The sequence below is a fragment of the Emydura macquarii genome, unplaced genomic scaffold (assembly GCF_026122565.2).
Source record: "Emydura macquarii macquarii isolate MOO-44397 ecotype Brisbane River unplaced genomic scaffold, CSIRO-AGI_Emac_v2 contig_3128, whole genome shotgun sequence".
NCBI classification, from domain to species: domain Eukaryota; kingdom Metazoa; phylum Chordata; order Testudines; family Chelidae; genus Emydura; species Emydura macquarii.
Genome location: NW_027133265.1, coordinates 2,797,345 through 2,811,837, shown reverse-complemented (window position 1 = coordinate 2,811,837; position 14,493 = coordinate 2,797,345). Strand labels below are relative to the sequence as shown.

Sequence of the window (14,493 nt, the reverse complement as noted above, 5' to 3'; positions counted from 1 at the left end):
TCATCTCCCATCTCGTGTCTGTGTGTGAGAGAGAGACACAGATAGACAGAGAGAATGAGCAAGCAAGCGAGAGCACACGCACGCAGGCAGGGTGGGCTTCTTTTATACTATAACATAGAGCTAGATGCTGATTAGCGAACAGATGTTGCAATCCCAGGGGTTGTTATAATCTCAGGGGCCATATAATCTCAGGGGCCATATAACCCATACTTTATGCTCCTCACTATTCACTAATGGACTTTAAGGATTAATCCATAACTTGAAACTTTTCCTGATGAGTAGGCTCCCCAATACAAGTGGCACAGGTAGACATCACCAGTCTCTGCCATGCTTCCTCTCCAGTAATATGCACAGGTGGGATGCATTGGACAGTCCTTGGGGTACACTAGACAGCCAAGACCCAGAGAATACTCTCAAAGCAGCTGTATTTTTACCTCTGATAGTAGGCTCATTTTGCTGCAACTGTGTGTCCCTCTCACTCCTGCAGACTAGCTTAGTCTGAGTCAGATCTCATCTCTTCTAATGCATCCTGACCAGACAGCTGAGCATTCAGCATTCCAAAGTTCACACACACCCCTCCACACACACCCACACCCTGGGCCAGCAGTGACACGTAAAGGAAGTCTTGTTTTTCAGCTGTACAGTCCAGTGTCAAAAGGCACCTCAGCTCCCAGTCCTTCTCCCTGTTCCTGCTCTTTCACGCTGGACAGCTGCTGTTCTTTCTTTGCCTCTCAGTATTACTTCCCACTCCAGACAGGCTGCCACATGGCAGATCCAGTATGTAAACCAGCCATATATCATCATGTGCACACAGTACAATCACAAGTCATTAAAAGCTTGATATGTCTGCATTAGTAGAGATCACCTTAAAAGATGGGTGTTGTGTCACTTAATTACCTTAAAAATTGGTTCCAGTGGGCATTGCTACTTAGAGCTTCAGTCAAGATTCCTGAATGATGAGGAAGAGGGGGAGGAGAAAGAGGAGATATTCTATACCATAAACTGGGGCTCTTCAGAGTCTCCCCAAGGGGAGATTGCTCACAGCAGAAATCTGGAGATTAACGTTTGGATGATGCAGAACAAAGAAACCATTGGTCCAGATTGCTACAGAGAGTTTGCAGAAACCTGATTTACTAGAGGGGAAAAATATCCCTGGCTCTCAAGCCACAAAATGTGAGTTACATGTTTATCCTAAAAATGTAAGATATTTGTCTGAGCCCATCTGGTTCAGTCCTTTCAACATCCATCCCTCTCTGCTTTTATTCATATTGGCCCATTTTCTAGTTACAAGAACACACACAAGACACTGTTGTCTTTTTTGTAACTTGATTAATTACACTTTATTAGAAAATATGGATGTACAGATAGTAATGGATTCCGTTCAGTTCATTAATTGAGACATCAAATGGTCATGCTCAATTGGTTTTTATTAATCAATGATTAGACATCTAAGCTTAATCAGCACAAACACAGAAAGGAGAAATTAATATTGTTCTAAATCACCCTTCCTGGGGATCCAGGTTGTAGCATTTCTCAGGTCTAATTTGATAATCATTTCATAGGTTTTTATACTGTATGTGTTTACTTCATTCTATAATTTGCAGTTAGCTATAATCCTATCACCACCAATCACCATCAAATGTTACCTGTGAGGTCAATCATCTAGATAGTTACAGGTTCCATTATGCCCCAATACACTACAAATTTCAAGAGTACAAAAGATCACAGTATTTTTGGCCTGTTTAACAACAGAGACAATACTAGGTTACAAGTAACACTTCTCAACCAATCATTTAATTTTGCCCTTTGCAATTGGTTATACATTTTATGTATTATACAATCATATGTTATCATCACACTGAGGTTATGCACCTATAAGATGAATCATGCTCCTTTATATATTTCTGTTATATGCTACCTTTTTTGTTGTTTCCGTTACAATTTCATTAGTCAATCACAAGCGTTGTTTTCAACTTTAAAAATAGGCTTTGAAAGTGGGTCATGATCTTAGCTAGATACCGCTTATAGAGCAAAAATATATATACTAGTAATTCTGTATTGTCTCTTAGCATTACTTCGCAACAACACATTATGGGAACATTGGCCAATATGCTAACAGTCAAATATACCTTTTTGGTTTCCATGGGGGATGGTGGGAGCTCAAGGCCCATATGGAAACAGAATCCACTAACTATTATCAAGAGGAGCCAATAAAGAAAAGTCTTTGAGGCAGGGACTCTGTTTTCCTGTGTGCATGGACGGTATCTAGCACATTGTGGGGTCTACCAGAATACATATGAATAAGAACTGGAATGTCATAATCTCACAGCAATCTGACAGGATCTTGCAATTATTATGGAATTCAACGTCATTTTAAGTTAAACATAGCCTGCTAAATAAATAATTCTACAAGAGAAATATTTCAAGACATGAAAGATCAATGCTGCAGAAATTCATTGAATTAATTCATTTTATAACTTTCATAGGTTTTTATTTTAGTGTTTGAATTTATCATAGAAGAAATAGTGTAGAGAGGCATAAATAGATATATTGTTCCAAAACTGAGTTCCAGAGGGGTAGCCGTGTTAGTCTGTATACAGCAAAAACAACGAGAGTTCTGTAGCACTTTAAAGACTAACAAATTTAATTTCAGCAGGCATAAGCTTTCGTGGGCTTCAGTCCACTTCCTCAGATGCAGTTGGTAGAAATAATACAGCAAATATTGGCAACATATATAGGAGGCAACATATACATATCCAAAGGCATAGACAACAATGGGGTAGGTGGATGAAAGCCGGGTACTTGAGGCCTAATGACAACCATTGAGTAGGAGGTGAGAATGGTTCTCAACTTTTTCCACACCATGATCCCATGTTACGATGTAAAGAAGTTTCAGGATTCCCCTCTTATCTACACATAAAGAAAGGAAGATGGGCATGACTAGAGCGCAGCAAAATTTGTTGGATTAATAGTTTATTCACTGAAAAATGCAGTTTCAGGCAACCATACATTAATGCTCTGAAAAGCTTCAGCCCTGTCCTGGGATTTGCTACACCCTGGATTGGAATCACCTTCTTGTGGCTCATCTGGGGAATTAGCTTGCCACTTTCCATCTCCCATCTGACGGTTGCTCACCTTTTTGCTCTAGTCACTCACTCTGTGGCTTCCCTCCCGCTAGTCCAGAGCTGTACTGCCTTTCCTTCATGGCTTAGCCCTTTGGCCAAGTCACCATCATCCTCCCCTTCTGAGGTATTATCAGAGTCTCCTTCCACAAAGTCTCAGGCCATCTCCATCTGCATTGTATTGACTGTGCCACTCCCACAGTGGTGGATAGGGGAACCCGGGCCCACCCTGTTCACCCAGTTCCAACCCAGGGACTCTTGAACCAGCAGTTTGGGTCTATCCCTCTTGGACCTTATTGCTCCTTCTCTAGACTACTTCCTACTCTGCCTTTCTCAGGCTCCTCTTCTTCCCCTTGTATCAGGAAGTGTGACTCCAGGCTCACCTCACCACAGCCCCCTCCTCTATCCTCAGAGTCTGGGCTTTATAGAAGCTCTGCCTGTTCCTGCCCAGGTGAGCTTCATTCTCAGTCAGTCTCATGACCCCTTAGCTCCCCAGAAGGCACAGCCTAAGGATAATTGGCCTCTCATGCCACTTTAACCCCATCCTTGGTGGCCGGGGGGTGAATGTCCCCAAAAAAATTTGGGCTAGATTCACAAGGACACAGGCACCATTCACAAAATCACTAGCCAGTGGAGGAGAAGGTTGTGTCCCCCCCATAGTAAGAATACTCAGATGAGATGTGGGAAACCCAAGTTCAAGTCTCTCCTCTAAATCAGGCAGATGGGGACTTGAACACAGATCTCTCACATGGCCAGATGAACACTGTAACCATGGGTTATAGTGTATGGGGGGGGGCTTTTCCTCCAGTGGTGGTTTTCTGAATGACATTTCCAAATTTCCTTTGCTTTTAATAAAAAAAAATAATTTAAAATGCCCAAAATATAAAGAAAATATTATGTTCAACCCAAATTTTTTTTTCACTTTCTGTTTTGCCAAGAAAACTGAAAAAATGTTTCAGGTCAATCTAAATAAAAAATATTTTCGATGTTTTGGTTTTGCCAGTGAACCAAAAAAATTGGTTGTTCACACAATTCTAATCAAAACACACACTCCAAAACATTTTTGAGGACCCCAGACTGAGAGCCCACAAGCAAAATATATCCCACATCATAAAGGAGATATTGATCAATTATCATAAATCAGATATCTGAAAAAGCCGATCCTGGAAGAACGACAAATCCAGTAAGTCCCAGTTTCATATGAAACAAAACACACTGTTAAGCTCAGCATTTTGGGTTTTAATCACCCTTATTCACTGATCGTTATAATGTATAATAAGAGAATCAGCTGGAGTTCAGAGTACCCTTCTAGTTATTTACATTCCTACTGAGGCTTGGAGAACATGTAGCCATTGTAAGAAATGGATATTTTGAACTTCATCAAGTAAATGATCATTAGAATATTGAGCCCTTAATCACCAATTAGAATTTGTTGACCATAGGCAGACTAAGTCACAGTTTTATTATCTCAAATGCAATTTAATTAAGCTTCAATATGCATCCAAGTTAAAATTAATACTATTCATGCTGCTATGAAGCACAGTGTATGCTTGACATCTATATCTTGGCAACCAAAAGGACTTATTAAACAAAATAAATCCAGGAATTTTAGCTTTTCATGCATAAGTGCAGACAGAATCATGCATCTTGTATTTCACAGGAAGGTTGGTGTCGTAAGTCTTGTGATATTACCAGGAGGTCACAATTCCAGGTAAACAACAGTCAGAATGGTACCTATACTTAAAGGAAAGCTGTCATTCAGTTTGCTACAGCTATAAGGGCCTTATTCAAAGCCCATTGAAGTCAGCAGGAATCTTTCCATTGACTTCAGGGGATTTTGGATTAGGTTCTGAGACAGCCCCCTTTATATGGTATGGCCTGAATATTTTAAAATACAGATCAATACATTTAACTTTAGTACATCTGTAGTAGCTCATTCAATACGATTGGGACCAAGGTTTTTCCAATCTAAAAAAAATTCACTTAGTGCATTCTTATATTTAAAACTTTATGCTGCTCTTGCTCAGTCTAATGACGTTTCACTGCATATTGCATTTTACTTCAAGTGGCATTATTGAGCCTTCCAAAGAGATTTAAAAAAAAGATGTTTACCCAAAGAAAATAATCGATTAACATTATTTAATAAATAGCATTAAGCATTCATCATTCTTCTTCTGCCACCTCCACCAAGAAAAAGGTTAGGCTGACAAAATCTGAAACTCTATATCTTTAACTTATATTTATTTTTCCTCCTCATCTTCCTCCCTCTCCATACCAACTCCAGCTAGTCTTTTTCCCCCCTCAACTGTTCTTTTAGTCATATTTCACACTGTTCATTTTGTGCTCCATTTTCACACTTTTTTTATGCCTTAGGTTTTTTCTCTGTACCCTCTTGTGTGATCATAGTCAGTCCTAAAGAAATATGAACCCCCATCAGAGTTCAAGTTGAATGTTTGAACCCAAAATGTTGGTTTGGGTAGGAAACAAGGGAAAACAAGTTTGCCCTTCCCTACTCTAGACTTTTTTTTTAAAAGGACAACTAATTTATTTTTCTAAACTGAATTTTTTTAAAATCAAGTGTCTGAGACAGCCCCCTTTAAATGGTATGGCCTGAATATTTTTAAACTCTGTTTTGTAACAGTTTTCATAAGTTTATGCTTGCCTCCCTGCCAATGCTTTCAAATGTCTAGTTGGCAAGGGACAGTGGGCAGGTCCAGGAGCAGCACCACCAAATGCTTATCCCTGCACCCATCCCACTCCATCACATACTGCCGGTCTCTTCTGCAGCAGTAGGCAGAGCAGCACTAAGGTAAGGCATCCCCTGCCACTTTCTTAAACAGCTCCTCATATTTCATACAGATGTTCTGGAAAGTGAAGAAGGCCCTCTGCTATTACTCTCTTTCTCACACACTCCCATTTCTTCCTGACCCAGGGCAGGACCCATGAAAGTGAAGTGGGTTTCATTTGCTACTGCTCCCACTCCCAAACAGTGGATTGAAGAGGGAAGACTGCATTTATCCTGCCCCCTACCCAGCTTTCAGTCACTTCCAAGTCCTATGGAGGATGATTTAGGGACAAATGGGTTTCCCTGCCCTGCTACATGCCTCTTAACCTCAAGTCTTGTGCAGTAGTCTGGAAGTGAAAGATGCTCTCCTGACTTCCTCTAGATCCTACTGCTCCCTGATTGTGTGGTGAGGTCACAGAAAAAGGACTGCCTGCCCTCCAGCTCAGAATCTGTGGTGGGTCTCTTTTGTTATTTGTAAGCACCTTCTCTCAGGGCCTTGGGAATAGCACAAACGTGAACGCCCCACAGAGCAGTGCACAAGTTTGATGCTATTATGCTGGTGCAAGAGACAGGACATGCAACTTGACTGTCAACAAACCAGTGAGACAGACTCTATACAAACTGCTGTCAAGAGTACTATGTAAACTGGAAAAGACAAACATGTTTTCACTAACGTCTGTCAGTTATAGTGATCTAGTCATTTGTCGCTACAGCAGGCACAACATTTTCAGACAGAAAAGTGATTTTCAGGTTGACCGTACTCTTAATTCTCTTATTAACAGGCCCTTGTATATAAAGAGTGCAAACACCACATCAAAGCACCTTTAGTGCCTTTTATTTCTTCAGAAAATTACAGTCCAAGTTAAGATTCGATAGTCTGATAGGCAACAGACCCTCTCTCACAGTAGAGAAAATTCTCTTCTAGCAATCTGTTTTGGCACAATCTCTATAATTTTGCTACACAGTTCTGACAGTGAGAAAAATGACCAGTTACTTGAAATAGGAGGAGGGAACCTCTAACAGTCCACATGCTACAGCTGTAGTTGTCTTTTAAGAGCCCCATTAAATACAAAATTCTTGGGATTTTTCACTTTAAAAAACTGACTATCTTTAAAAATCAGCAGATTCAGAGGTGGGGGGAAATCAAACTGTCTTCAGAAGCTTTTTGAAACAATTTCTTTTCACATCAAGCTGAGTGGAAAACAAAAAACCTATGTAAATGAGGTCTCCCCTGAGCCACAATATGATATTAAATTGAAGATATGAATTCCCTTCACACAGATGCTCTGGCCTGAGCTACACAAGAAAATTAGGTCGATTTAACTACATCGGTCAGGGAGATGAAAAATCCACACCCCTGAGTCACATAGCTTAGCCAACCTAAGTCCCTGTGTAGACAACTCTTAAGTTGTTAGAAGAATTCTTCCATCAACCTAGCTACTGCCTCTCAGGGAGGTGGATTATCTATGCCAATGGGAGAATCCCTCCCATCAGCATAGGTAGTGTCTACACTAAAGCGCTACAGTTGTGCCTCTAATGTTTTAAGCATAGAAAAGCCCTTAGTTTTCAGGCCCAGAAAATACACCATTCCAAGGACTGACGTGATTCCTACATGGCTACAAATGGTGAATTGGGATTGATGGTCTTATTAAGCATTGTTGGAGAAGTACCTGATCTTGTGCTTTGAGATAAAATAATTACTATCTGTTAAAAGGTGTAGGGACAGCAAAGCCCTCTTGGGTTGTAGAGAGGAATGTGGAAGGTGAGATTGCACATCAAAAAGAGTGTCCAGCATGGCTATTAGCTGAGGTCAGGCAAAAGCAGCTCTCTTCAGGTTGAAGAAAAAATATGTAGCACATGATCTGTGGATTGGAGTCCCTCAATGTTACTCTCTAATGCATGAGTGCCAAGTATTCTATTAGATGTGGGAGGAGATATCGAGAACTACCGTGTATTTCAGCAACTGCAAAGATATTTCAGTTGACCGGCTGTAATCAGAAGGAAGCTCAACATTAATATATACAGTTCAAGAGTCACAGATGTGGTTACTGAATAGAGACCTATGTCTGCAACGAAGTTTCAGTGATCCTTAAACTTTTGAGTGTGCTATTGATACCGATATAAATGTATTCAATAATCATTTAACTTAAATTATCAAAACTAAAATTATGGATACATTTACTGTTGTGCAAAACACTCAACTACCAAAAATACCTTTTTTCCTTCCAGGACTACACACTCACAATGTATTTCCAGCAGTCATGGAGGGACAAAAGGCTGTCTTACTCTGGAATACCTTTGAACTTAACTTTGGACAACAGAGTAGCTGACCAGCTCTGGGTGCCAGACACATACTTCCAAAATGACAAGAAGTCATTTGTCCATGGGGTTACAGTGAAAAATCGAATGATTCGACTACATCCTGATGGAACAGTCCTTTATGGCCTACGGTATGTAGTATTTTATTTTATGTGTCATGGTTTTTTATGGACTAATTATACACAACCCGGGAGTAGCCTCACAGCATGACTTGTCACCAACGTGTTTTCCTTTATTTTGGCTTATTTCTGAAAACTTCACTCAAGTCCCCTGGAAACATAGGTTGGTGTAACTAAAATATCCACTTACAGCATAGGAACTATATTTAACCTCCAGGTATTTTCTACAAGACAAGACCACTACCATTTATAGATTTAACTATGACTGATGTGAAAGCCTACTGCTTCCATATCTTCTGAGCACGTTGGTGCTGCTAACTAGGGAGTCTGGTATTACTGTGTTACTCAAGCAATGAAGTAGCATTGAGTGGAATGAGTTTTAGATCTGAATATTGCTTACTAAGGGTGCAGTGATCTAAAATCAAGAGGTAGCCAAAAAAGTACAAGAATTAGATCATCCAAATATGCACTTTTCCATGCTCTCCAGTGATGGGTTTTTTCTTGTGTGTTTGGCCTTATCATTTAACTTGGCTGGCTCAGATTTCCTGACCCATTTGACCACCCCCACCAAAATATGCTCTTAGTGAACTACAAGCATGCATATCACCTGGAGTCAGAAGTGTCTTGCAAGCACTGAGAAAAGAGGTAGGTAATGGACATTTTGCCTTCCCCAAGTCAAAAGAACTGGGTTTGGGAGATATGGATATGATCCATGCAAAGAAGCAGTAAGGAAAGAGGTATGAGAGTTGTTAAAGAATACAAAGATAGTTCACCCATCCAGTGGACATCTCATGGGACATTTTCAATTATTTGTAAATATTTTCTTGGAAACCTGGCTGTATTCAGGCACGAAGTATTTACCATAAAGCTTTTATTTTAACTTGTAACTAGCAAGGTTCATAAAGGTTTTTATTAACATACTGCTCTATATCTAATTACATCTTCTATGCTGGTAGGCATATTGGACCAGATTCTGGCCCCTTCTTTGCCCCACACTCTGTTCCAGCAGTATAAAGGTGCCACAGCTGGCTAGATGAGAATTCTTCTGGGGTAAGAGTGACATAGGGCTGACATACATGCCCTAGCATTGGTGCAGGGCTGGGGAAAGAAGTTGTGCCTATTGTTGCTTCGTGCTATGGGGATTCTGGGCTTCCCTGGGGGCTGTTCTAACTTATACCAGTAACTGTTTCAGTCCCTGCAGCATCCCATCTTCCATATGCCACAGCAGTGGCATAAAGCCAATGTTGTCCTATTCCTTGTAGGTTATACCTACTGTGTGGAATCTCTCAGAAGATGTAGCACAGAATTAATCCCATTGATAACAGAGATATGTTTACTGCGGGAGATAATAGACACACTGTGGGTGGAGGGCAACAGATCAAATATGCAGTTACATTTTGAGAAAAGTATTCGACCCAAGTGACAGCGTGTTTTTGTCTTATTTTTTCCCGTGAGAGTTCATTCAAAAGTGTAGTTATTGCCTGGTTTCACCCACTATTATAATTGGGGCATTTAATGTACTGGATGAGGTACACCACATGTTGTGATAGGTATGACTAGGATCCCTGGATTTTGAAAGGTGTGTTGTGGGGGGTACTGAAAATCATAGCAGTGGAGATAAGTGTTCCATCAGTTGTTATGAAAGAATCTGGTGCAGCTTTGAGTTGGTGTGTCCTGGTCTGTGGGGAGTTGCGTCTGATGATGAGCATGGCGATGCTGCAAAACCTGCAGACATATCTCCATGGCTATAATGATCACCACCTCCTACAACACAACTTTCAAGATCCATGGGTTCCTACATGTCTTTTACAACACATGGTGGACCTCGTCCAGTGCATTAACTGCCCCAGTATCAACTATGTGGATGAAATGAGACAATCACCATGCTCTCAAGTGAACTCATACAGAAAAGTGATAAAAGACAAGAACACCCTATTAGCTGTGGGCAAACACTTTTCGCAAAACTATCACTCCATATCTGACCACTCAGTCCACATCCTCAAAGGAAACCTGCACAACACTTTCAAGGGACCAGCCTGAACACTGAAGTTCACAACTCTGCTAGACACCAAAAATCATGGTGAACTTAATAAAGACACTGGATTTATGGCTCATTGCAACAGTCTTTAACCACTAACAATCCTTTGTCATATGTCTACTTCACCTTGAATGGTCTCTTGCAACTTGTGTTAATTCCTTATCCCTTTTATTTAGCTATGACATTGTGTATCTGCCCCAGACCTGAAGAAGATTTCTGTGTAAGCTAAAAAGCTTGTATCTTTCACCAACATAAGTTTGTCTGATAAATTATATTACCTCAACACCTTGTCTCTAAATATCCTGTGACCAACACTGCCTACAACAACGCTGCAGGCAACAGATCAGCCATTGTATGTACAAAGTTCAAATGGTTGGGTGCGACTGTACTTGGAAATTTAGTGTGTGTGTATGTAAAAACAGCAACACACATGGATGTCCTTTTACAGAGATACAAATGCTAATGTATTACTTTAAAAACAATTATTTTCAAGAGAATGGTGTATAGAATACCATCATACTTTAAATATTATCATACTCAACAGCAGCTACGAATTCACTTCCTCCACAACACTGAACATAATACAACAAATGCTGGACAAAGTATCATACAACATCTGTTCAGAAAAAAAAAAGCTGTTTTGATTATTCTTTTTATTCTTCATCTCATTAAAGTGTCTATATTAAAATATCAGCCTTGTTTGTGTAAATAAACTGCACTGTTATAGAAGGTGGAAGATGCAGCCTGCTCTTGACAAGCCTGGATCTTTCACCTGTGAGGTCCTGAAGAATGTCTTCCCCTGACTGAAACACTCCTTTGACACTGAGCCATAAAGAGGCTTCAGATGGAGCTGCAAAGCTGACAGAAAACATCTCACTGTTGACAATGTAAAAGCTAGGGAGAGCTGTTCAAACCATAAGAATGTTCCAAGAGAGAAGCACCACTTAATCATCTTATTCTGAACATGATTGGCGGGGGGAAATTCTCAGTGTATTGGGTGGGACAGGGAAAGGAGAGACACATGAAGCTTGAACATCAAAAGACTAAAACTGAGAAGTGGAGAAACAGGAGGAGAATATAGACCGAATCACAAAAAACACTTTTGCATATTTCAACAAAAGCATTTTCAAACATTGATTTTCAGGAGCTTTCATGAAACTCCAATTTACACCATCCAAGGATCTGGCAAGCATCTTAAACAATGGAGGGCCAGATTTACTGAGGTATTTATGGGCCTAAAGATGCATGTAGGGCCAGTCCTGAATGTGGTGCTATTCAATATTTTCATTAATGACTTTGATAATTGAGTGGACAGTATTCTTACAAAATTGACAAATGATTCAAAGCGGGGTACAGGGTTGCCAACCTTGCATTTTAGTTTTTATTGACATGAAGATCTGAAGCTGATTTTTTTTACTGACAAAGTAAATTTTTTACTGACATCACTAAAAATACCATAAACAATACAATAATGTCACAAAAGTGTGTACTCACTCGCAATATTCTGTACACAGGAATTCAGAATTATGCAATTGTTTTAGCTTCAGTTAATTGATTAATCGGGTTCCTTGGGCGTGTGCAATAATAGAAAACAGGACATTGGTAAAGTCATGGTCAGTGTGGTTTTATGATACAAGAAGTGATTCTGAACAACGACAATCAATGTGAAAATACAATATGTTTTATTTCTACCCAATTTCATCAACATTTTCATTTATTTACGGGTTCACGAACAGTGTTAAAATTGTAATTTTTTTTACTGTCTGTAAATTTACGGACAGTTGGCAACCCTAGAATTAGAATTCAAAATAAGCTTGACAAATTAGAGAATTGGTTTGAAATCAACAACATGAAATTCAATAAAAATAAGGGCAAAGTACTTCATTTAGGAAGGAAAAATTCAAATGCACAGCTACAAAATGGGAAATAACAGGCTAGGAAGGATCTGCAGAATAACTGCAGAAAAGGATCCAAGGGTTACAGTGTATCACAAATTGGATGAGTCAACAATTTGATACAGTTACAAAAAAGGCTAATCTACTCAGCACTGATGAGGCCTCAGCTGCAGTAACTTATCCAATTCTGGGTACCACACTTTAGGAAAGATGTGGACAGACTATAACAAGCCCAGAGGAGAGCACTGCAATATATTAGTGATCATTTAGCAGATGCTGGGCAATAGATGAGTATAATAGACTATCACCATATCTCTGAGAGATGCAATCACCTGCAAGTTTCTTTCATTATTGAAAATGGAACATCAGCCAACCACTGCTTGAATAAGACAACCCTAATTATGCTGCAATCAAGATTTGAATCCCCTACATATCATTAGTTCTCTCACACAGGTCCTTAAACTGTATTTATAAAATGATTTATATGCTTGATCTCCCCCAGGCCTTCTGTTCCCCATAAAAACTATCAATTTTCAGCCCAGAGTCAAATATTTATTTTCAGACTCAGATATGAAAGTTTGCTGACATACTTCTTAGATGAGAAGTTGGAATACTCAAAGTTCTAAATAACACTTTGTATCTCAGAATGAGGCAGTTTGGAGTTAATACAAATTACAATTTAAACAGGGGTAAAGAAAAACAAAGCAAGGTTAATAATTCAGTTCCACGTGAATAAACAATGCAAATATAACAGAATACATTAACATGGTATTGGATTATCCTTATAAAACTCTACTAATTTACTATGTGTTTATAACATAGTAGTACTTCTTTTATTTGACATAACTCTACAAGAAGATCCTTTAGGCCTTATTTTACAACATTCAACTGCCATAACATAACTGGTTCAAGACAAACATGTATGGGCACTTAGCTACTCAGTTCCAGTGCTGACTATTTCTGAATTCCTCAACTCACTGAATTACTATTATTTATCTCACGGTGCAATTACTACTTCTGGAAATAATTAGTCATGAGGAGGAGCAACACACTGGTAAGAGTACTCAAATAACTGCTCCATCTAAATTTGCAATCCTGAAAAACACTTACGCACATGCTTAACTTTAATCCCATTGATTTCTATTTAAAATATTTCTGACGTTTTGAGCAAATATTTGTATACATATACAATATCTATATTATCATATGTATATTAAATATTTACACACATAGACAGACTTCATAGATTTGTGGGGGTTTCCCCTTTCCCCCAACAAATGTCTTTAAGAGACTGGGTCTGGGGATGTTGAGCCTTGTTGAGGTAGGCAATGTAGGGAGTCTGCTATTGCTAATATTGAAGCACTATATATTTCCTTTTGTGCTATCACATAAAGGCTCCACAGAGCCTTTGACACCGTCAACCATGAGGCTCCGTGGAAAATCATGTCAAAGTTGGACTGTCCAAGAAAATTTACCACCATTGTAAGACTCCATGACCAGATGACTGCCTCCATCCTGTGCAGTGGCTCTACCTCTGAGCCCTTTGCCATCTGAACTGATATAAAGCAAGGTTGTGTACTGGCACCCACTCTCTTCTCCATTCTCCTAGTAGCCATGACAATGCTAATCCAAGATCGTCTGCCACAGGGCATTGGCATCCAATATCGGATTGACAGCAATCTCTTCAACATCTCTCGCCTCTATGCCAGAACTAAAGTAACATCAGCAACAATAACCAAACTCCAATATGCAGATGATTGTGCTACAGTTGCACACTCAAAGAAGGATCTAAAACAGCCCTTAACTGCTTCTCTGCAGCTTACAAACACTTAGCGCTAACTTTGAACATTGGTAAAACAAAAGGTCTCCACCAGCCTGCTCCTGGTCAATCATCAGCCCCAGCAAGGAAGATCTACATGGACAGAGAGGAACTGGAAAATGTAGAACACTTGGCCTACCTTGACAGCCATCTCTCACATAAGGCAAACATAGACATTGAGATTCAGCACAGAATCTGCTGTGCCAGTTTTGCCTTCGGCAGACTGTCTCACCAGGTGTTCAACAACCATGACATCAGAACACACACTAGACTTAATTTACAAAGCAGTGGTAATCCCAACTCTTCTCTAAGGCTGCAAAACTTGGGTGACCTACAGAAAAATACCTGAAAAACCGAGAACACCAGCACCAGCACTTTCTCTGGAAGATCCTCAAC

The 14,493-nt window shown here is 39.7% G+C and overlaps 1 protein-coding gene across 4 annotated transcripts in view; it reads left to right on the top strand.

Moving 5' to 3' along the window:
- The window catches only part of GABRB1 (gamma-aminobutyric acid type A receptor subunit beta1), a 200,279-nt gene that overhangs the window by 104,015 nt on the left and 81,771 nt on the right, over positions 1 to 14,493 (top strand). For all 4 annotated transcript variants that reach the window (XM_067531115.1, XM_067531112.1, XM_067531111.1 and 1 more), the window contains exon 4: positions 8,137 to 8,357. In XM_067531115.1, the coding sequence (XP_067387216.1) occupies positions 8,137 to 8,357 (221 nt within the window). The remainder of the gene's footprint in view (positions 1 to 8,136; positions 8,358 to 14,493) is intronic.